The sequence below is a fragment of the Podarcis filfolensis genome (assembly GCF_964270895.1).
Source record: "Podarcis filfolensis genome assembly, chromosome: 10".
Lineage (NCBI taxonomy): Eukaryota > Metazoa > Chordata > Lepidosauria > Squamata > Lacertidae > Podarcis > Podarcis filfolensis.
This window is the reverse complement of record NC_139612.1, coordinates 42,652,957-42,675,253: the sequence shown is the minus strand read 5'-3', so window position 1 is coordinate 42,675,253 and position 22,297 is coordinate 42,652,957. Positions and strand designations below refer to the sequence as shown.

The 22,297-nt window shown below is 45.0% G+C and overlaps 5 protein-coding genes across 5 annotated transcripts; 1 reads left to right on the top strand and 4 right to left on the bottom strand.

Annotated features, from left to right (window-relative positions):
• Window positions 1-8: 8 nt before the first annotated feature.
• LOC310743441 (histone H3.2) lies at window positions 9-531 on the bottom strand (the record flags this gene model as incomplete). The annotated part of the gene is made up of 1 exon (XM_083573690.1): window positions 9-531. The coding sequence occupies one exon, from the start codon at window positions 529-531 to the stop codon at window positions 121-123; it is 411 nt and encodes a 136-aa protein (XP_083429816.1). The 3' UTR covers window positions 9-120.
• A 1,233-nt stretch (window positions 532-1,764) lies between these two features.
• Window positions 1,765-2,145, bottom strand: LOC310743442 (histone H2B 7-like; the record flags this gene model as incomplete). Its single annotated transcript, XM_083573691.1, has 1 exon — window positions 1,765-2,145. The coding sequence occupies one exon, from the start codon at window positions 2,143-2,145 to the stop codon at window positions 1,765-1,767; it is 381 nt and encodes a 126-aa protein (XP_083429817.1).
• A 1,300-nt stretch (window positions 2,146-3,445) lies between these two features.
• On the bottom strand, window positions 3,446-4,943 carry LOC310743439 (histone H1.5-like; the record flags this gene model as incomplete). The annotated part of the gene is made up of 1 exon (XM_083573689.1): window positions 3,446-4,943. Exon 1 carries the CDS (start codon window positions 4,103-4,105, stop codon window positions 3,446-3,448), a length of 660 nt encoding a protein of 219 aa, XP_083429815.1. The 5' UTR covers window positions 4,106-4,943.
• A 481-nt stretch (window positions 4,944-5,424) lies between these two features.
• LOC310743522 (histone H3.2) lies at window positions 5,425-7,823 on the top strand. The gene has a single exon (XM_083573875.1). The coding sequence runs from the start codon at window positions 6,048-6,050 to the stop codon at window positions 6,456-6,458; it is 411 nt and encodes a 136-aa protein (XP_083430001.1). The 5' UTR covers window positions 5,425-6,047; the 3' UTR covers window positions 6,459-7,823.
• Window positions 7,824-7,971: 148 nt separating this feature from the next.
• Window positions 7,972-20,038, bottom strand: WBP11 (WW domain binding protein 11). Its single transcript, XM_083573791.1, has 12 exons — window positions 19,747-20,038; window positions 19,272-19,371; window positions 17,808-17,839; window positions 16,982-17,075; window positions 16,060-16,256; window positions 14,946-15,079; window positions 14,180-14,379; window positions 12,334-12,528; window positions 11,360-11,461; window positions 10,047-10,355; window positions 9,368-9,550; window positions 7,972-8,962 (listed from the first exon to the last, which is right to left on the bottom strand). Exons 2-12 carry the CDS (start codon window positions 19,333-19,335, stop codon window positions 8,544-8,546), a joined length of 1,929 nt encoding a protein of 642 aa, XP_083429917.1. The 5' UTR covers window positions 19,336-19,371; window positions 19,747-20,038; the 3' UTR covers window positions 7,972-8,543.
• Window positions 20,039-22,297: the final 2,259 nt, after the last annotated feature.

Genomic DNA, 22,297 nt, shown 5'->3' with positions numbered 1-22,297 from the left:
TTGTACTAACTCACAAATTGGGGTAGAGGGGAAGGGAATCTCAAGCTCTTCTCCGGATGCGGTGTAGTGGCTCTGAAAAGAGCCTTTGGGTTGGTGAAGCGGGGCGAGCGCGAGGGGCGCCTAAGCCCTCTCTCCGCGGATGCGCCGCGCCAGCTGGATGTCCTTGGGCATGATGGTCACCCTCTTGGCGTGGATGGCGCACAGGTTGGTGTCCTCGAAGAGCCCCACCAGGTACGCCTCGCTCGCCTCCTGCAGCGCCATCACAGCCGAGCTCTGGAAGCGCAGGTCCGTCTTGAAGTCCTGCGCGATCTCGCGCACCAGGCGCTGGAAAGGCAGCTTGCGGATCAGCAGCTCCGTCGACTTCTGGTAGCGGCGGATCTCGCGCAGCGCCACGGTGCCCGGCCGGTAGCGGTGAGGCTTCTTCACGCCGCCCGTGGCCGGCGCGCTCTTGCGAGCCGCTTTGGTGGCCAGCTGCTTGCGAGGCGCCTTGCCGCCCGTCGACTTGCGAGCCGTCTGCTTCGTCCGAGCCATCTTCGTAGATGCAGAAAAGAACTAAAAGCTGAGCGCAGAAGGCAACATTTATACACTAGTTCTGCCCTCTGATTGGCTATTGCTAGATGAACAACTCTCGCCATTGGATACAGTCGACGTGTTGATTGGTTGGAATTACAAAACCTCAAGCTCATTCGACAGTTTGAAAAGGCGCGTATTGATATTTAAAAATCGTCAGCATCTCGCTTTTTAAATTTTCCCCTCCGTTTTGCATTGCGTAGGCGCCAGGGGCGGAGGAATGCCAAGCTACGTGTAAACCTAAGGGTCGTATAGTGTCTCGTTCACATAAATCACCCTTTTAATTTTCTTAAAAGTAGAAAATATGCGTCCATGTTTATCAAGCTGCCTCACAAAAACCACATCGCTTAGGAATTGTTTGTGTGCGCCTATGTGTAACCCTGTTTATGTAATAAAATATCCTCATTTGGGACCGTATTTTCCGAAGGTGTTCTGCAATTCCAGTAATCCTACCCATTTCACGAACATTTAATAAGTGAGTTCTAAAAAAATAACTTGGAGACTGCATGGATACTAACTTCGAAGCGCTGGCCACTTTTGTTGTGCAACCGCACGTCTACAAACCGTATATAGGAGCTGGCTACAGCTCACCAATAACTGCAAAGCGCGGGTAATTCAAATTACCCAACTGTTATTACTAGAAAATTGCTTCACAATTCGGTTTTCTGCAACCATCAGTCATTCTTTCTGTGCATATAAAACTACGATTTCATCTGATACACAAACGAAGTAAATTTTATTCACCGCAGGAGAATCATATGAAAGGAGCTCTAGGGTATCTCTGTTCGATCATTTGTTTATTGGTCATTTAGCTTTTAACTACTGCATATAGTGGGGGAGATGTCTTATATTTAAACTGCATTAAACTTTTTAAATATATATATATATATATATATATGCTTTTCACATTTATACATTTCACCAACTTCACAATTTTTTAAACATTTCAAAACTTGACTTATTTCTCCCCTTTCTGCGGCTCCTTAAATTGAACTGTATTATCTTCTGCATATCAAAATTAACTTAATTTGCTCATTTACTCATCTACTTTAAATATATACGCTTATAAAACTGCAGGTTATTGCTAAACTGCATTAAATCTTTTAGTAGGGGACAGAAGTGTCGTAGAGCTCTCTTAATGAAAAAATAGGTGGCTCTTAAAAGAGCCGTTAGGTTGCAGTGAGTGGCGGTAATTTACTTGGAGCTGGTATACTTGGTGACAGCCTTCGTGCCCTCGGAGACAGCGTGTTTAGCCAGCTCCCCGGGCAGCAAGAGCCGGACAGCCGTTTGAATCTCTCTCGAGGTGACAGTGGAGCGCTTGTTGTAGTGCGCTAAGCGGGTGGCTTCCCCAGCGATGCGCTCAAAAACATCATTCACGAAGGAGTTCATGATGCTCATGGCTTTGGAGGAAATGCCAGTGTCCGGGTGAACTTGCTTCAGAACTTTGTAGACATAGATAGAATAACTCTCTTTCCTAACTTTCTTCCGCTTCTTATCGCCTTTCTTATGAGTCTTCGTCACAGCTTTCTTGGATCCCTTTTTGGAAGCCGGCACTGACTTCGCTGGCTCCGGCATCTCTGCCGTTTCATGCGCTCTGCAGTCACCGCGGGCTCACGAGCGCTGCTGTTTTTTATATTGGCGATATGCAAATGAAAGACTTGTATTCTTCATTTCCTATTGGCTGAGAACTCGCAAAGAGTTACAAGCGTTCAGGTTTCGTTCATGATTGGCCAGCCAGATGCCGAGTGTCCATTGGCTGGTTTTGAAGCAATTTCTCGGTTTGAGCCAATCACAACTCACACCGACTTTGACGGGAAAATGAAAGACCTGCCGTTCGACCTGACATAAGCGATCGTTCATTCACAAAAAAACTATTTTAAAAGTTTGAAAGTCGCCCGCTTTTAAATTGTCTTAAATTCTTTAAAGTAAATACACCGAATTCAATGGGGCTGAGCAGACGCTGGCATTGACTGACAGTGTGAAGGTGCTCCATCTAGTATTTAATTGCCGTGAATCGTAGGACCCTTTAAGAACTAGCCAGCAAATTTTGACAACCGAGACAATCTAACCCTGGACACGTGGTACAATGTATCTTAGTTTTTGACAGCGGTTTCCCACAAGCATAGGGCTGTTTTAATACGTTGTAAATCCGAGTCCTAAACATATTGACTCAGAATTAAACTGCTTTATGTTTAAATGGGACTTACTTTCAGGAAAACCGAAACCCAGTTCTATATATTTTGGCGCAGAAATAAATCCCACTAGCGACACCGTGTGCTCCTAACAATGCATAAAATTTGTAAAAAATCGCACCGAAGAGGGATTCATTCACACAAATACAACCCCCCCCCAAAAAAAAAACACCACCTGTAAGTTGGATAACCAAGTAGCGTGGCTTCTCCCCCATCTTTCTGCAACAATACTTTCAAGCTGATTTTATTCAAGGGCTCAAAGTTCAAGTTTTTAAAAATAACTTTTTAGAAATTAACTTTTCTGGGATGAAAGCGTCTCCCTCCTCTTCTTTCACTTCCGTGCCCGCCTAACAAGATCCACTCTTCTCAAGAAGCTACAGGATTCCAGAATGGCACACCAACCAACCCAGAGCAAGTTAGTATCCCGCTATAGAGGCCGATCTAATGACCCCATTTCCAGAAATTCAGGCTAATAATTCTGCGCGGTCCCAGGAGCAAGACCCACCGTGCAGTGACTGAAATTCTGACCAAACATGTGCAAGATATACTGTGGCAAGCGTGTATTTGTGTGTGTATCTATATATTGCAATAGTATATATACATTTGTGACAAGCTCTTTTTAGGAGGAGGTGGGTGGCTCTTAAAAGAGCCGTTGGGGTTTTTTAGCAGCGCGCGGGGCACGTCTACTTCTTCTTGGGCGCCGCCTTCTTAGCCTTGGCCGCTTTGGGCTTGGCTGCCTTCGGCTTGGCTGTCTTGGGCTTCACCGCCTTGGCTTTGGCCGGGCTCTTGGCGACCCTCTTGGGCTTGACGGGCTTGGCCGCTTTCTTGGGGCTCTTGGCCGCCTTCTTAGCCGCCGGCTTCTTGGGCTTCTTAGGGCTTTTCTTGGCCGCCGCGGCTTTCTTGGGCTTCTTGACACCGCCGGCCGCGGCTTTCTTGGCGGCGGGCTTCTTGGCTTTGACGGCAGCCGCCTTCTTCTTGGGCGCCTTCTCCTTGCCCTCGCCGGCCTTCTTGCCGATCTTGAAGGACCCCGAGGCGCCGATGCCCTTGGTGTGCACCAGAGTGCCTTTGTTCACCAGGCTCTTCAGGCCCAGCTTGATGCGGCTGTTGTTCTTCTCCACGTCGTAGCCTCCGGCCGCCAGGGACTTCTTCAGCGCCGCCAGAGACACCCCTTTGCGCTCCTTGGACGCCGCCACCGCCTTGGTGATCAGCTCGGTGACGCTGGGGCCCGAAGCCTTGCGCGCCTTGGCGCCGCCACTAGCCTTCTTCGCCTTCTTGGCCGGAGCCTTGGAGGCCACGACAGGAGCAGCAGCGCTAACGGCAACCGCGGGCGCCGTTTCGGACATGATGGCGAGGAGAGAGATGCGCGACACACACAACACAAAAAGATTCCCGACAGAAGAAAAGTGAGCTCAAGTAGGTCAGCCGCTGTTTATTTATAGAGAGGAGCTGCCTCGCGATTGGTCCGCTGCAGGCCCCGCCCCTCTGCCAGGCAGACAGGAACTCTTTCGAGCGCCCAGTTTGTGTTTCTTTCGAGTTAATAAAGTGCGATTTTTACACCATACCGACCACCAAATAATCAAATATATCAACCGGGGCGAAGAGGGAAGGGTGCTTCACATTCGTTGCTTTTTTGAAAGCGCAAAAGTAAAGGCAACGTTTGGAAAAGGGCTCTTAAGGCTCGGCTGCAGGAGCTGGGGAGACCTCCCAAGAGCGAAACTTTTGTTTTTCTTTGTAAATTAAAGCAATGTAAGCCCCCAAAACACCCGAAAAACTGTGCGGGTCACATCTTCAGACAGTAAGGTCTGTCACAGGACGTGGTGTGAGTTTTTAAAGCTAGTCTCCTCGTTGCAGGTGGACTTCAAGTAAACGGAGGTAACACAAGACTACACAAAATAGATTCACCATTGCTAATCGGCCAAGCCCTTACCAGCTCGCCTGTTCTATAGAAAAGGTGCTAAATATTGTATTATTTAGGTACATTCAAAGCCAGTACTATATTGATAGTGTAAGATCACACACACAAACACTATTCAAGAGTTTAATGCAGAATTTAAATTACAACCCACAAGGTATGTGACTGACTGTTGGACTTCACTGCAGCTCTGTTTTATGCAGACTGATTTAGATACCTTAAGAATGTTATAGAAATTTGAATAAATAATTAAAATCTACCTATGTTTTTTCAGAACAAACCCCTGGAAAACAACGATTAGACTCCAGGTGGTCCTTAGTCTCAAAGTGAAAAGGGCAGGTTCACCCCTCAGTCTTACAACACATTCTGAGATAAAAGCCATCTTGCTTCCAAAGGAGTGTATTTCGAAGTTACTTGGCGTCAAAATCCTATATATGTGTATATAAAAATGCTTCTCGTGGGTCACAGTTACTGTAAATAGACAACTCCACAGGTGACCGTTTGTGAAAAATACGATTCCCCTTGTTAAGGCTGCATCTCTAAACAAACTAACTTGGGAACAAGTCCCATTAACTAATGTGAGCCTTATTTCCTAGATGCGGCCACAGCTAAGTACAGTATATTTGAACTGGAATCAATGGGATCCCCCCCCCCGCGCCTTGAAGTGCTCTCCGATAGAAATTACTGGGATTTATAAACTCCGTCGCGTGCACGTCTACAAGGAAATAGCTCCCTCTGAGTTAAACGGAATTTACACCCAAGGATGTTAAAGGCTCCAACCTCACGAGCTGAAGTTCACGTAGTTTGGGATAATAATAAAAAAACCCAAGAAAAGTGCAATGTAAACTATGAGAAATCGGGAAGGGGAGGTTCAACCCTAAACAGTAAATGTTTGTCTTTCCCTGTCAATATCACTAATCGCTGAAAAACGTCAAAAATGAAGAGACAGTCCAAAATGTTCTCAAACAAGATCTTATATAAAAGATTTAGGCGAGCTTAGCAAAGGAGCTTCCAGTGAGAGAGAGTTTATACAAGCAAAGAGCCTGTCGGCTGGTATTGAACAACATTGAACACAAAAGGCAGAGCTGCTTGATTTTAGAGGGTGAATATTCCGGGGAAACTCGCCATTGCAAAAAAAAATCTATAGGGCTGCTAGGAGGCGGTCCGTAGGTGACACAAACCAAAGCGGGAGTTTTCGAATGGAGAAGCTGTCCAATGAGAATCTGCCCCACTGATGTCAGCCAATGGGGACAGAGACAGGAGCGCACTATAAATAAAGGGTCGCGATCACGTCTCTCCTCTATTCGGAGTTGTAGTTGCGGCAGGTTGAGGGCTGATCGTGGTGTTTTCGTGAGTGCAAACGCGCCCCAAAGATGGCTCGGACGAAGCAGACGGCTCGCAAGTCGACGGGCGGCAAGGCGCCTCGCAAGCAGCTGGCCACCAAAGCGGCTCGCAAGAGCGCGCCGGCCACGGGCGGCGTGAAGAAGCCTCACCGCTACCGGCCGGGCACCGTGGCGCTGCGCGAGATCCGCCGCTACCAGAAGTCGACGGAGCTGCTGATCCGCAAGCTGCCTTTCCAGCGCCTGGTGCGCGAGATCGCGCAGGACTTCAAGACGGACCTGCGCTTCCAGAGCTCGGCCGTGATGGCGCTGCAGGAGGCGAGCGAGGCGTACCTGGTGGGGCTCTTCGAGGACACCAACCTGTGCGCCATCCACGCCAAGAGGGTGACCATCATGCCCAAGGACATCCAGCTGGCGCGGCGCATCCGCGGAGAGAGGGCTTAGGCGCCCCTCGCGCTCGCCCCGCCTCACCAACCCAAAGGCTCTTTTCAGAGCCACCACACCGCATCCCGAGAAGAGCTTGAGATTCCCTTCTCTTCCCCTCTACCCTAATTTGTGAGTTAGTACAAAGTGCCTCTGCACTGCGATGCGAGAGGGAGCGGTGGATTTCAGATCACTTCCTGTATACATAAGTGTCCCCGTTTCTGCTTTATGAAGCGCCATTTTGGGAACGGGAAGGAACTAGTTTGAATTTTCACAACCCAATTCTTGACTGGTCGAGGAGCGAAGGGCTTACCTTAAGGTGCCCTCGAGCTTCACTTGCGGTTTTTAATTGGGTAGGAGCTTAAAACGGGGGTGGAGAACCTGGGGCCCCCAGATGCTGTTTTGACTTTGCCGCCATCCATAACCATTGACCACGCTCCTATCCTCTGCCAGGACTAGCGATCTTCCTGTTCTTTACATCTGCAGAAATATTTCCTCCTGGCGAACGTTAGAATCATCCGATTTCCAAAATACTCATGCCAGAGCGAATGTATTTGTATTACATATACACCTACCCTGTTCTCCCTCTGCCCGGCAACGTTTTTTGGGGGGGTACCCATTTGAAATCCTTGCTCTGTTTTTGAAGCTTTTTAGGCTTCGCTTTCGTCCAATGAGTTTAAGGTGGTGGACATGGCTCTCCCCCTCCCCTCATTTTATAGCAAACACCCCAGCTGCTCTCTGCTGTATAATTAATCCATCTAGTTAGCTGAATACTACCTGTCATTGGCTGCCAGCCCTGCAACCCTTTTATAACCAGAGATGTCAGACTGGGTATGGGGCCTGTATGCCTGAACTCCACACAAGCAATTGTTAGGTGCGGTATTTTGGATTTCAAATTATTGTGATGTGAGGTGGTTATCTCTAGATGGTACATAACCAAGTGAACCATGACAATTCTAAGGCAAGCATAGTACTAGCAGTGGGCATACATATGTGAATGACAATGCATTTTGCCTTGGATTAAGGTGCTGTTCCAACGTTCTCGCACTGATACTGGACAGAAGACACAGGATTTCACATTTCACTCCAGTTGTCTATGGAAGAGGGTTGGTGCATCAATCTCTCCACCCCCTTCAGCTTTTACACACAACTCACTTCATCAGGTGATGATTATGCATACACGTCTATATCCAGTTAAAGTAGATATTCATATTATATTCACTAATATTCTTCAATGGTCAGTCTATATGTATATGCCATCTCTGTGATCTATGAATGGAGCCTGGGTTCCTTTCAGGTTCATTTTTAAAGGGGGCAAGAGATACTTTTTAGATATACAACTGTATCATGTTTCCCAAATGGAATGAACAGCTATTCTCCCTTTTATGGATTCTTCAGATATTAGGGATGTTTGCTAGAGTTCTCTTAAGTCTAAACCATCATTAGCTACCTTCCATAGGTGCCATTTGTCAGGTCCTCAGGCTACTTTTCCTTCCTAAACCCAAAATAGTGCAGATAACTGGTCAGACAGTGGTGTATTACATCAAATATTTATTCTCTTTCAATAAGACAATGATCGCTCCTGTCAGCAAGAAGCCACAGTAGTGAGTGCAGGATACACAGGGTGCAAAATGTTTGCATGCCATATATGCAAACAGTAACCTGCCCACCTTACAACAATGTGTAAACCCATTTTTCTCACCCAGCTAAAAACAGCATTACAAAATATTTACAGAAAGCCACCAAAACAAAACATAAAAACTTGATCAGGTATATGTGGAAGAAATGCTTTAACAGTGTGTTCTGGTTCCTCAAGTAATTCCTCCCTTTAACAAAAATAAAAAAAGAGACAACAGGATTTTCCATGAGCACACAGACACAACCAAGTCTTTCATTAAAAAGTGAGTAGAGTAATTGCACCCCTTTTCCACTCTCTGCAGTGGTCGTTCTCCCAAATGTGATCACAAGTTAACTGGGATGGGGGACTATTGTCACAAATGAAGGAGCTCTTCAACCGGATGCCACTATAACATGGAACCTCTGCCCCTAAACAGTAGTCTGATCTCATAATCATAGAGAATATACAGGTTAACTGGGAACAGATTGTCACAGTAGCCCCTCCATTTCCTTCATGAAAGCTTCATAGACATCATCTTTTGTCTGCACAGAAATGGGAGCAGAAGAGCCAGCCTTAGGAGTTGCTTTGGTTATCTGAACAGAAGGCTCATCATCAGGTTTTCTCTGGGTGGTGGCAGCTGTCCCTTTGTTCTCTCGGCGAACTCGCAAGGCTGTGGGCACGAAGCGGGTGATCTCAGCCTTGGGATTGGTGATCTGTGGCTTGGCGCTGATGGTTGCTGTGGCTTTCTTCTCAATGGTGGCTGCACTGGTGTCATCCGCCTTGGGACGCTGGATCAAGCTGGGGGGAGCACTCAGCACCCCAGGATTGGGAATGGGAGCGGGGGGAAATAACCCAGGTGGGGGCACCAAAGGAGGGCGCAACATGCCTGGACGAGGAGGGGGGATGCCTGGAGGAAGAGATAAAAGTTAGCCTGCTACTCTTTGCTCAGAAGGAACCAATACCAGCATCAGCTCAAGTTCCTTTAGCCTCCCCTTAATTTAAGGTCATTATATTTGCAAAATTACATGGGACACACATTTTAAATCATCAAATTCCAACAGGTGTATCAACGGTTCATAAAACCTAGAGTGTTTCACTGTGCTGGAACAAAAAGGACAGGAAAATATCGCCCTCTAATTTTAGGATTCAACAACAGCTTGTAGTTGACCACTTATAAATTATGATTTTTATTAAGCAGTACATAACTCTTACTACATAAAAATACTTAAGATGAAAGCATACGCCACTAGACTAATTTTGTTTATCCACAACAGTGAATAAAAGAGATCCTGTGAGTAAACTGTAGTATTACCTGGAGGGGCTGGAGGTGGTAGGCGAGGTGGGGGTCCTCTTGGAGGAGGGCCAGGAGGCAGACCTGGCGGTGGACCAGGTGGAGGGCCAGGGGGGCGGCCAGGGGGAGGTCCGGGAGGCAACAGTCGTGGTAAAGGGCCACGCATTCCAGGCAACCCAGGTGGCCTAAGAAACGGAGGAGCCCCTGTGAAAGCATTTGCACAAAGATGATTTAGTTTATGGGTTAACATGGCAATTCCTCATTACCATTTACCTGTTGTTGTGCCAAAGAGATGAGAAAGAGAGGTTTTAAAACTACCTTGCTTTTTTACACAAACACTCCAACACAGCCCATGGTAATGGTGACCACTTTTTTATCAAAATACATTACTTTTTCCTTTTGAATCACGTAAAATCATTTACAAAGTGCCAGAGATGTACAAAAACAGTCATCCACCCACTGGGTAGCTGCCTCCCCTCCTTTTGTTGCCACGGCTGCAAGAGACTGCTTAAACAAAAAACTGAGTATCTGCCTGATGAGAAAGACAAGTGTCTGAAGTGCAACATTCATGTGACGTTGGAGTGGGAAGCCTCCACCAGTATGCTAGCTGAGTAAGACAACTGCCTGTTTTTGGGATTTCCAAGCTGGGAGCCCAAAGCAAAGAGAAGCCTGGATTTCTTAAATTTCATCAGGTGCTCACCTGGAGGAGGACCAGGAGGGAGGCCAGTAGGTGGCCCTGGAGGCCTCAAGGGTGGTGCAGGAGGTGGCCCAAGAGGGGGTGGCCCAGGCATGGGAGGCGCTTGCATCTGAGCTGGAGGAACAGGCTGAGGTGGTGGCTGCTGCTGTGGCTGGGATGCTTGAGAGGCTGCCGACGATGCTGTCTCAGCATGGGCCTCTTCCGTGCTTTGCTGTTGTGGTGTATCTTCAGCCTCTGAGTCATCGTCGTCGTCATCATCTTCCTCTTCAGAATATTCCTCTATCTCTTTGCCTCCCTCAGGAATTTCCTGGCCTGAAGAGAAATAATGCAGGCTTGATCTTTAAAACAGATTCTGGGACTTTAAAAGGCAATATAGACCATAGGCCAACATTAGAAAATAATGATTTGAAGGCCCAGGAAAAATATTCTATCAGAAATTAAGAAACTGATATTGAATGCTACAAGTATCTCCACAGGGCGGCTATGGCAAGGCCCAAATTTCCTCCAGGATGTTCCAAGCCCACTGCCTCGTTCCTGCATCCCTCCTGTTGAATGGGGTTGGAAGATTAGCAGCCGTGCCCCAGCCTTGCATAGATCGGAAATAAATTCCAGCAAGTGGCATGGGACCTAATCCAGAGTAGGAGCGCAGGGTTCAGAATTTTTCTTGCACCCACTTACTTTCTTCTGAATCATGGAGATGGTTGCACAGGGCTTCCCCCATCCATGGCACACCTACCCATCATTAAAGGTGCCCCGCTGCCCTGTGGTGTCAAGGAATTCATTTTCTCGCTAAGTTTCAAAAAGCTAGATAGAATTGGCTTAGGGATTCCTCAGTGTATCTTCAAGGTTTGAAGGTCTATTTAACACTCTTCTGCAATAGTCCTGCGTTAATATTTTGTGGGCAGCCGCTTATGGGGTTCCTTCATCCCACAGTGTCTGAAAATCCCAGCTACATACCAGCTTCACCATGACCAGTCTGAGAAAGCTATGAAAGCATCCTTTAAACCAGTCCCTGCCTTCCGTCTTCATATTAATTTAATCAGGGGTTGGGGACTCAGGAATTTGGAAGACAACCACACATGCGAATTATGAGTTCAAAGTCACTGCTGTATCAGTCAGCTGATGTGCTAAATGGTCCCATATCCTAGCTTCTAATCATAGGGCACTTTCTAGATAGATTTTTAATGCAAATCCTTGCTTAATAAACTATTTGTGAGTTAATTTCTCTGGGTAAACAGACTTCCATAGCTTGCAACTAAAATGAAGAAGGTTGTGGGGGGGGGAAATAAAGCTGAGAAAAATCCAGGCTTTCTTACCAGCCATTCGCAGCATCATGGCCTGAAGTGGTGTGAGCTCTTTCATGTTCTTCTTCTTCTTACGTGATTTTCCAGGTATCTCAGCAAACCGTACACTATGACCTGCAGAAGTAAATTGATGGAGGATTAGGAATTCATCAGTCATCTCCTCTCAGTTTTAATGTCTGGAGTGCTTTAAAAATCCAGGCTCTTCCATGCTGCAATTCAGAAATTTAAGTAGCTATGTATTTTCAAGGCTTCAAGTGACTCTTACAGGTGAGCACATTATCTGCTAGATTTTATGTTGTACAAAGCTATTTATCTTTTCTAACAACCAAATGACCAAACATTATTATTAGCTACTATTTATAAAGTGCCTCAATGTCCCTGTTTATTGTTCCTCTAAGCTGGTTTCCTCCAGATGTTGCTGGATCCCAGGGTTCTGCTGGCTACAGCTGATGGGAGTCGTACTCTAAAGCAACAGGATGGTGCCAGGCTGGTCTAGGCATTGCACAAAGTTAATGCCCACACAGTACTCTTCCACAAGCTTACAGTGTTAATATGCATGACACACACAAAAAATGGTAAGAGGGGGAAGAGCAAAACAGCAGATTCAGCCACAAATTCTTGAATCAAGTTATGCAATTGTTACAATAACCAGATGGACAGCCATTAAGGGAAACAGTTCTAAGAGGAGGAGGAGCCAACCCATGGTTGGTCCCAGCAGAGCAGACTTTGCTGTATTAACTCCCCCTTTGATGCAGCCAGTATATACATCAGGTGGGATACGTATCAGACTAGTCAAGAACAGTATGTTTATAAAGAAAGAACTCAAGAGATTGCTTGTACCACTCTACAAAATAATGCTGGAAGGCATCCTATGAAAGAGCTTAGAACAATAATTCAGATGTTGGTAAAGCATTCATGCTTGCTCTCACCTACTCAAACACTATGAAAGCATAACTATTTCGAATCCATTCTCCTGAGAAGCTTACCCAATTTCTTGTCTTCACCACCCTCCCTCTCAGCCGTGTCATCGTGATGCATGAACTCTTCCCCTTCACTGTCTGCATCACTTCTGTCACTGTCGCTGTCATCAGTAGTGTCATCGTGTTTGTCCTGATCCATGTCCTCGGGATACCCCTCATCTTCACTGGTACTGGAAGCTTCATCATCCTGCCCTCGTGGACCTGAGTAGTTCAAACATGAAGCCACCAAGAAAAGCAATGTTCAGCTTGTTTTGATACTGTAAAAGCTTTCCCTTACAATACAATGGGGTAGGGAGGTGAAGAGGAGAATCAACAGTTCAGGTCCAATAGTCTCCTGCAAACTTCACAGCCAAGAAGAATCATTATGAAATATCAGAATACCTGCATCACCTGCCCACTTTGATTTCTGGATGGCTGGTTTCTTCTATAAACCCACAGATGTACAGCAAAGTGTCTACAAATGAGCATAGCTGATGATAATTTATATAAAATTGTTCCCAAACAAAGCAAAAAATAAATAAATAACAAAGTAGGTTAACAGTGACAATATTTATTTAGTGGTGACATTTGAACATCATTGTACACCATAGTTAATGGTTTACCTGGAACATACAAACTGCTTCTGCTTCACTCCTTCCTTGGCATGATCAACAAAATACAATCTCTGGCTTACCATTACATCCAAACAAGCCACTGTTGGTATGCCAAGAACAAACCTTGGTTTAACAATGTGGCTTGGAACAAAACTACAACTGCTGATTCAGACATATTGCTCAGCAAGGGATCATTGTTTATCACTCATGCTAGGGGAGTGTTCCATTAACTATGTTTAACTGTAGCACGCAAAGTATCATAGCAGTCATACCCAAAAAGCGTTCACATAAATCTGAGATTTGGGGGAAGGGGGGGGAGTTCTAAATAACAAGCCTAATGTATTTCTTGGGAACTAGTAGCTTCTTAAAAGCATATACACGAGAATACATATGCATACCAGATATTTCAAATGCTTCTTCCATGCTCAAAACATGGGAATGTCTTACATGGCTTTCCTTTCTATTTATTTGCCATCCATCTTTTAGGCCTCCTTCAAAATTGGCAATGTGTCTTTTCTTCTCCTTACAGATCTGTGTCCTCAAAACTAAATCTAGTTTTACATCTTTTAAAAGTACAGGGGAGAATGAACAACATAGGAAACTGTCAGAAGATTTCCCCAACTTTTCCACAAAGCACAACTGCCTGTGTACAGAAGAATATGAAACCCCAGCCCCCATCCTCAAATACAATGGTAATAATAATAATCTAATATAATAATTTATTATTTATACCCCACCCATCTGGTGGGTTTCCCCAGCCACTCGGGGCAGCTCCCAACAGAATATTAAAAACACGATAAAACATCAAACATTAAAAACTTCGCTAAACAGGGCTGCCTTCAGATGTCTTCTAAAAGTCAGATAGTTGTTTATTTCCTTGACATCTGATGGGAGGGTGTTCCACAGGGCGGCCACCACTTCCGAGAAGGCCCTCTGCCTGGTTCCCTATAACCTCGCTTCTCATAGTGAGGGAACCGTCAGAAGGCCTCAAAGCTAGACCTGTGTCTGGGTTGAACAATGGGGGTGGAGACGCTCCCTCAGGTATACTGGGCTGAGGCCGTTTAGGGCTTTAAAGGTCAGCACCAACACTGTGAATAGTGCTCAGAAATGTACTGGGAGCCAAAATAGATCTTTCAAGACCGGTGTTATGTGGTCTTGGCAGCCACTCCCAGTCACCAGTCTAGCTACCCCATTCTGGATTAGTTGTAGTTTCTAGGTCACCTTCAAAGGTAGCACTTGCGGATGAGGAAAAAAACTACCTGTCTCTGGACTGTAAGACACTTCCTCTTCTCTTCTCCGAGGGGCCATCTCTGAGGTGAATCCAACCTTCCGACCGTACATCTGCAAGACCTGAGGTGGAGGCGGCCCTGGTGGAGGTCCTGGAGGCTTCCTGCCTGGAGGTAAGCGAGGAACACCAAGCCCAGGGGGTGGAAGTACAGAAACAGGCCGGACAGGAGGTCTAGAAACAAGGTTTTGAACAGTTTAAAAGCTAAGGATTTACAAGCTTTTCAGTCTGAGCTAGAGTGTTGGATGCCACTGCAGCACCAGCTGAGCTTTTGCCCTAGTTTCTGGCTACTTACTTATGCCCTATGAATATTATGCCAATTGTCTCCCTAGTGGCTGAAGTTAGTATTTCTTCTCAGCCAGCAACAAAACAGCTTGACAACAAGGACAAGAAGCTGAGCACCAATCTAATTCAATATATGCATGTGCCCCAGATTTAATCGACAGCCACACTTAGCACTTTTCTGTACTAGCATGCAGCCCAAATGATGTCAGTCCATGTCTTGTGCCTTAAGCTACACTTCAAGAACCACCATTAAACCGCATGAACAAAAAGCAGCTCACAAATTATAGCATGTGGTTTTTAAAAGCTCTAAATGCACAAGTAAAAGCCTATTTAATCATAGTAGCAGCATCAGATTCACAAAAGCCTATTAATCATAGTAGCAGCATCAGATTGTAATCCATACAGACCAACCCCAAAAAGAGCTTTGGCCTTTTCCAGTGCATTTCCTTGCTTACCCATAGGCTGATGTCTTTTTGAGAATAGAGGGGGGCTGCGCTCCAGGCAGGGGGATGTCCTGAATGAGGATGTTGGAAGGGGCATGAGGCATATCTGGCAGGGGGATACTCTCCACTTCGACATGCTGAGCATTCTGAAAGAGATTTTTAAACATTCCCTTAGGTTAATCTTCAGGAGGTGACAATGGGTATGTGACAGAGAGGTGAGACAAGTGCCCCTCCATCAGCTCAACTGGAATCACCCGGCACCTGGATCCTCTCCTCCCTTGCTCATTATGTATCTTGATTGTATATCCCAGGCATAGGCAAACTCGGCCCTGCAGATGTTTTGAGACTACAGTCCCCATTATCCCTGACCACTGGTCCTGTTAGCTAGAGATGATGGGAGTTGTAGTCCCAAAACATCTGCAGGGCCGGGTTTGCCTATGCCTGATACAACCTCATAAAAGACTTAGGCCTGGAACCTACTTATCTTCCTCTCCCCTCCCCATTTCTTTTGAATTCTGTCACTTAGACTGTAAGCAGTTAGCATAAATGAAAACCACATTTAAATTTAAAAAACAACAACTACTAGCTTTAATAATCAGCCAAGAGGGCTTTCACTTCCCTTCTGAGCCATGTCTAGTTGATTGTAAGCCTGCAGGCAGGAATGTTGGGGGGGGTGTTGCATAGCACTTAGCAAATTTTAGGTGCTTTATAAATGAGAAAGCAACATGAAGCAATCAGTGGCATAACATTTAGTTTCCCGAGAACTCATAAATGCAAGCAACCATTTAGAAGGAACATCACACGACCAGTCTAATTAATGAAATAGTAATTTAAACCATTCCAATGAAATCTGAGGAGGGAAAAGTGAAGGTTTCTGGTCACCAAACTACATAGGGAGGAGATTCAGAAAAGCCAGTTTTTATATAGATGATTTTCAAATGCAACACACCACTGCTTGCATGTACTGTTTGTTACCAGACATATGCATGGTGTCCTTGTAATTTTTAAAAAAGCGCAGTAGGGCTTAGAAGGAACCAAGCAACTGGCTTTGCACTGTCTACACTTAAGTAAGCCAGGAGTAAGAACCCCTAAATCAATGCCATTCAAATCTGATGAGGGCAGATACCTTTACAGCATCGAAGTACTGACTGAGCTGAGATCTCTTCTGCTCATATTCCACTTCTAGCTTGCGCAACTCCTTGTAGATGTCTGGATTCTCCTTCTCATAGAGCCGCAGGATACGCTCAAAGGTCTCACGCAATTTCTTACGCTTGTCCTTCAGCACCTTCTCATTGAGCTGGGGTTGCTGCACTGGGTTAAACTCTGATCCAGTATTAGGATTGAGACCACCATGTGGAAGGAGAGAGATTTACAAGCAAAGCCTGAATTAAGTCATTGTTTTCTCTTCCTCTCACCACACCACATTTATAACACATGTGTCACTGTGGCATCCATGTTCAGAAACAGAACCCCGAAGAAAGCTTTCCTCCTAAGTGCCACTAAAAGAGAATACATATTTGGGAAGACAGCTTACTGGTGCTCAAATAACTCTGTTAGTTCCCAGGTGCCCCAGCCTGATCAGCAACCCAAGTAGTGACTAGGGAGGGGGGGGGGAGGCCTTCCTGGGCCTGGCTCCCCATTCAATGAACCCTCTTTCTAGGGCAGCTTGCCTGGCCCCATCAATGTTTCTAGGATGGCTTCTAAAAGAGAGAAAGAAAAAGGACACGGGGGCGGGGCCATTTGAGTGTACCCAGCCCTTGATCTCCTTACTCCAAAAAAAAAAAAAGAAAGAAAGAAAGAAAGAAACATGGTATCTGATAACATTTGTTACATCAGCCAATGTGTTCCTCCTCCAGATACTTTTTTAACTATTAACTCCCATAAGCCAACATGACCAGTGGTCAGGGACAATGAGAGCTTTAGTATAACATATAGAGAGTACCATATTGCCTACCCCTAAGTCTTTCAGCTTCACAGATGCATTTGGCCCCATCTGGTTTCTCCATTCAAGTTTCCCCCAACCCCCCAAAAGGTTTATTCAAACCTACCCATTTCATCAAGTTTTTCCATATCTCGGATTATTTGCTTGGGATCCTTCATCTTCAACACTGCTGCTCTCACCATCATGCGTTGCTTCTTGTTCTGGACTCACCAGAAAATGAGAGAGAGTGAAAGATTCCTGTATCGGCCAAACCAAGCAACATATACAATACAAAAAATAGGGGGATCCAGGAGTGGGTTTTTGCATGACAGAACTGTGAGCTCAATTCTGGTACTGGGAAAACAATTATGGGCCAAACATGTGCTTAGAGGCACCCTGTTCCTTAATTTTAAGAGTCTGCTGCCCCCACTATAACATATATTGCACCCGGCTCTACTTGAAGGATAAGTTTCTAGTTTTTTAAAAAAGCAGATCCCACTAGACTAAAGTCTGCACAACACTGTTCTAAGCTGTTAAAATTGATTTTACATTCCAATTTTAAAGGCAGTGTGTTAACACACCTTCACATTTATACCCTATCAACCTTTACAATCCTCAGTCTCTAGTTCTGTGGGGTTTTATATTACTGGCTTCCTGTTTAAAGACACTTGAGGACTTGGTCAAACACTGCCATGATATTTATACTTACAGACGAGAATAAGACTAATCATCCACCAAGGAAAACTATAAATATATAACATTAGTGCTATCACAATTCTATTAAAAATGCATTATTTCTCCAGCTTTATGAATACTTGGAAAATACTGTATTTTTAAATAGGAAAGGGCTCATCAGTTAGCAAGTACTACATTAACAAGGTATGCTTTACGTTAGGAACATAACACATAGAAGTATAGGGTCGCCAGCCTTTAGTAAAGCAACGATCTCTCACCTTCTTAAGCTCCCTTTTTCGAGCCTCCTTGCCTGCAAAGATATAAATGCTCAATTTCAGACCCAGTACTAGCAAGCTTTGGGCTGCAATCAAAACCACACTTATCACGGAACTCATTGTACTTCAGAGTACACTTTGAATCCTAAGAAGTACTGTACTTGTGCCAGGGAAGGAGCAAAGCAGGAACTGGGCAACATGCACCAGAATGCTGCTTGTTCACGACAAACAACAGCCGGACAGAAAATCTGGTTTATTGTTATGTGCAAATGCAATCAGCATCTGCCCAAGGAGGAATCTAAGTCTATAAGGCTTTACTTGTATACTTCACAAAAGCACACACAATGTTGCCTGACCAACACTGAGCACTTACTCCACCTTTTTCCAAAACTGTCTTTAAGGAAAAGAAGTTGAGTGTTCTACCATCCAAAAGGAATCTGACTCTTGCAAACACAGCCTGTGTACATACTATACAGTACCTTTAAAGCACATCTGAAGCAAATTCTTTCCCTCAAAAAATTCAGAGCACTATAGCTTACACTGCACATACCTATAATTCCCAGGGACCCTTAATAAACTGCAGTACTCAAAATTCTTTGAAGAAAAGACTGTGCTTCAAAGGTGCTTTTAAGCTATAGTGTGTACATAGCCATAGTAAACATGGACCGGCTTAAAGCTGCACAGAAGTGCACTTAGATTTAACTATGAGAAATCCTATAATTAACAGACTGCAGTGAAGCAAGTCATACTGACTGCTCTTCAAATAATTTAATATAAATATTTGTATATGAGATTTATAAAGCAGCAACATTATGCCTTCAACTGATTAGCTTGATGTAAAGCAATCTTCTGAAGAAAAATCTCCACTTGACATTACCATCATCCCATTATTTTATATTCCTGTACATTCCTTCACTGACATTGTTTAATGCTAAACCCACAGTATACTGTAACGTTTTTAGCCTGCAGTGTTAGGTCTTATACCTCGGGCTACATTAGTGTTCGAAACTCCCATCGTTACAGGCACATTTTGCAACAGGGAATTTAATTAGTGTGAGCAGTTTCTGAGCTCTGGGCGCATTACTGCGCCTCAGATTTCAAATTAAAACTGCAGAGCAGAAGGAAAGGAGGACCTTTTTCTGCCTTCCCACTTTCAGCTACTCTCTGAAAACTGGAGAAGAGACCCTCTTAAGAATATTGGGGGGGAGGGCCAGGGGAAGGACTAGACCATGTGAAAAATGAACATAATATTTTAGCAGCAGTTCATTCATTTTCAGCTTTGTATTCTAGTTATTTAAAAAAGTACCCCTAGACATTCCATTGTTGCGCCCGTAACCTAGGTTTAAGGTGCGATTTGGCTCCTAGTTTTCCTATCTTAGTTTCTAACACTGTGCTACATGCTTTCAACCATTCGTCTCCCCTAAAACCCTCCCCCTTACTTTTAAAAAATAAATTCTGTACACTTACGAGCTTGATCTGTGGGATTCATGAACTTCCCACTCTTGGTGGATGACGTGGATCTTCGCCCCATTTTGACAGTTTATTTTATTGTTTCACTGAATGAAAACTAGACCAGGAGGAGAAAAATATATATAATTCAGCATAAACGTCAGTATTAAACACACGAGTGAAGTTCTGCAAGTCATACAGAAGTACATCTCATTATAATAGTAATTAATAATAATAATAATAATAATAATAATATAGTATAAATAATAACAACAACAGTAATATAGTATATATATATATTCATTAAAAAAAACCTTTTCTGTTAAAGTCAGGCATTTACTGAAAAACGCTCGCCCTTGATCCGACCAGGGTTTTAACACCGGACCATCAGGAGACGCAGCTCTGCACAAAGCTCCAGCCTTCGTGGTATAAACAACTGTTTGTGCCCATGAAGATGAAAGGATTTCTATGTTGGGAAACGGTAACAGGTTACCTGGCGCCAAAGCCGGTGGCTCCAAGCAGGGAGAGGCGGACAGCCTAGATCCGCGCCTGACCCCAGTCGATCCACGGGGCGCGAAGGAAGAGGCCGGAGCCCGCCAACCTCGACGGCAGAGCGGCGCCCGGTCGCTCCGACGAGAGAAAGGGCCCTACAGAAACCGCGCCTCGGATACTCTCCGCGTCGCCGCCATCTTGAAAAGCCGCGCGATCTCGCGGCAACAGCGATAGAGGCGCGGAACGCCTAGAGTAGCCCACAACCTGAACTTCCGGCAAAAATGAGGAACTTTGAGGCACGTGGACTTCTCATCAAAGACTCGGCTTCCGTCCCCAACTTCCGGGAAGTTGATTCGGCCTGAAGTAGCGGACCATTAAGGAGGTCAGGGTTTTAGCATCCGCAGCCTAGGATACCCCGAACAAAAGGTTGACAGCAAGCACCGGAGCTCATATATTTTGTTTTTAGTTTAATTATTGAATTCATATATACTGCCCTATGCACGGAGGTTCACAGGGCGGATCACAAAAAAAATCAAAATATAAAACCACTACATATGGATTTAGATTTGATATCCCGCCTTTCACTCCCTTTAAGGAGTCTCAAAGCGGCTAACATTCTCCTTTCCCTTCCTCCCCCACAATAAACACTCTGTGAGGCGAGTGGGGCTGAGAGACTTCAGAGAAGTGTGACTAGCCCAAGGTCACCCAGCAGCTGCATGTGGAGGAGCGGAGACATATATACATATATATATATTTAAAACAACCTAATAACAATTCCCCCCTCCAAAAAAAGAACCATATTTTAAACGGGCATAGGATTCAATGAAATCAACCAAAGTTCTGGTTAAAAAGGAACGTTTTTGCCTGGCGTGGAAAACTGGAAATATATGCAACTCATACTGCTTCCTCCTTCCCCTCAGCTGTCGCCTGAGGCAACCGCCCAGTGATACAGCCATCAATATGGGCGTCTGTAGGAATGTTTTTTTTTGGGGGGGGAATAAAGCACTAAAAAGGGGAGCAGTGGATTTCTCACACGAAAATAAGAACAGCAGCTGTCCATTTTGCCTCGTATCTCGGGTTCTACAAATGACAAAAACTTAACTCTTTGGAGAGGTAAACTGGAGATTATGGCTCTTCGGAAGTCAGTGCTCCCTTCCTCTCCCCGCCTGCACTTTGCGGGTATCTTACATGCATGCGAACAAATACAGCACAAGGCTTTGCACCAACTGAGCTTTGGGCTGCAAGTTGTGAGTGACGTCCCAGGGGTCGCCATTTGGAACCGGCGAAGTGTTGTTGGAGTACGTTTGACCGCTGGCAATGCTGGCTGGGGCTGCTGGGAGTTGGAGTTCAAGAACACCTCGAAGGCACCATGTTCGCTATCCCTGTGTAGTTTTACCGTTTGCTGCAACCCGAGAGGTGTTAAGCGTGGGGGATTTGGAGCTGGAAAATCAAACTAGCTTCTGACATGCTCGATTGACAGTATACTACTTTGTACCCCCCAAAAGTAAAGAAACCCTATCTCAGCCACAGTATCATGGGAACAGTGGTCTGCAGTTTATACAAACTCCCCCGACAGCAATCACGTTTTTCTCACAAAGTAAGTCCTAACTTAAAGCAAGAACTATTTCTTTCTGAGTGGACTCCTGCTTCTCAAGTACGCTAAAATCCTCGATTTCTTTATTATTTTATATAGGCAGTTCTTATTTACATCCTGGGATGTGGAAACGTCAAAGGGAATCATAAGGTTTTTTTCTTTCTGTGTGATTTCCGACTATTTTCCCTATCTCTATACTTGTCCTTGTTACTAGACGCTCCAGGATGCGGCGTCTCTTTGGTACTTTGTATTTAGAATTACTGTAAAGTGGAAAGGTAATCAACATCAGACCAGAAGTGTCTGTATAGGACTGAGACCGTGTACTTCCCCCCGTCTCTATGGTAACGGTACCGCCCGCAAATCTCTCTTTCTGGTTCGCCTGAGCTCAGAGGCGCTCAAGGCCGGTTTGTCCTTCAGACCTCCCAAGGTCTGCATCTCTATGGTTTAGGTTTCTCATAATCGCCGGGCAACACTGAAAGAAGGTGCCGGGAGAGGGAGGGCGCCATTTTCGGTCTAGAAGTCCGTTATACCAGAGAAGGCCGAGAGGGGGCGCTCGCCTGCCAGTCCTAGAAATAAATTCTTCCAAGTCCTTTTCTTGCACAAGCTCAGGAATAACTTTATACTGCAAGGTTCAATCACACAATGCTTTTTAGAGGGAAGAAGACACAGTTCAGTTCAGATCATATCATATCATCATATCATAACATATATCGAAAGAGCATTAAAAATGCTTTATATAAAACATGACTCCTGGCAGTACAGAAGTTTGACTTATAAACATTACCCTAAGTGCATTTTGTTGCAAGTCCCATTGATAGCAATGTCAGTTACTTCCAAGTACAGTGAGTGGTATCTCGGATTACAGAAGCCTGGATATTTATAAAATTATGAAAGTTGAAGTGGATAAAGAAATTTTGCTCCCTCTTAATATCCCCTTGAAAAATGGCCTTCTTGTGTC

Bases quoted from the DNA above. Each gene is read 5' to 3' on its own strand.
- LOC310743522 (XM_083573875.1), top strand. From the start codon at position 6,048: ATGGCTCGGACGAAGCAGACGGCTCGCAAGTCGACGGGCGGCAAGGCG.
- WBP11 (XM_083573791.1), bottom strand. From the start codon at position 19,335: ATGGGGCGAAGATCCACGTCATCCACCAAGAGTGGGAAGTTCATGAAT. The intron at 17,840-19,271 runs GTAAGTGTACAG...ATATCTTTGCAG, and splicing joins GAATCCCACAGATCAAGCTC to GCAAGGAGGCTCGAAAAAGG. The intron at 11,462-12,333 runs GTAAGCTTCTCA...TTACTTCTGCAG, and splicing joins TGGTGAAGACAAGAAATTGG to GTCATAGTGTACGGTTTGCT.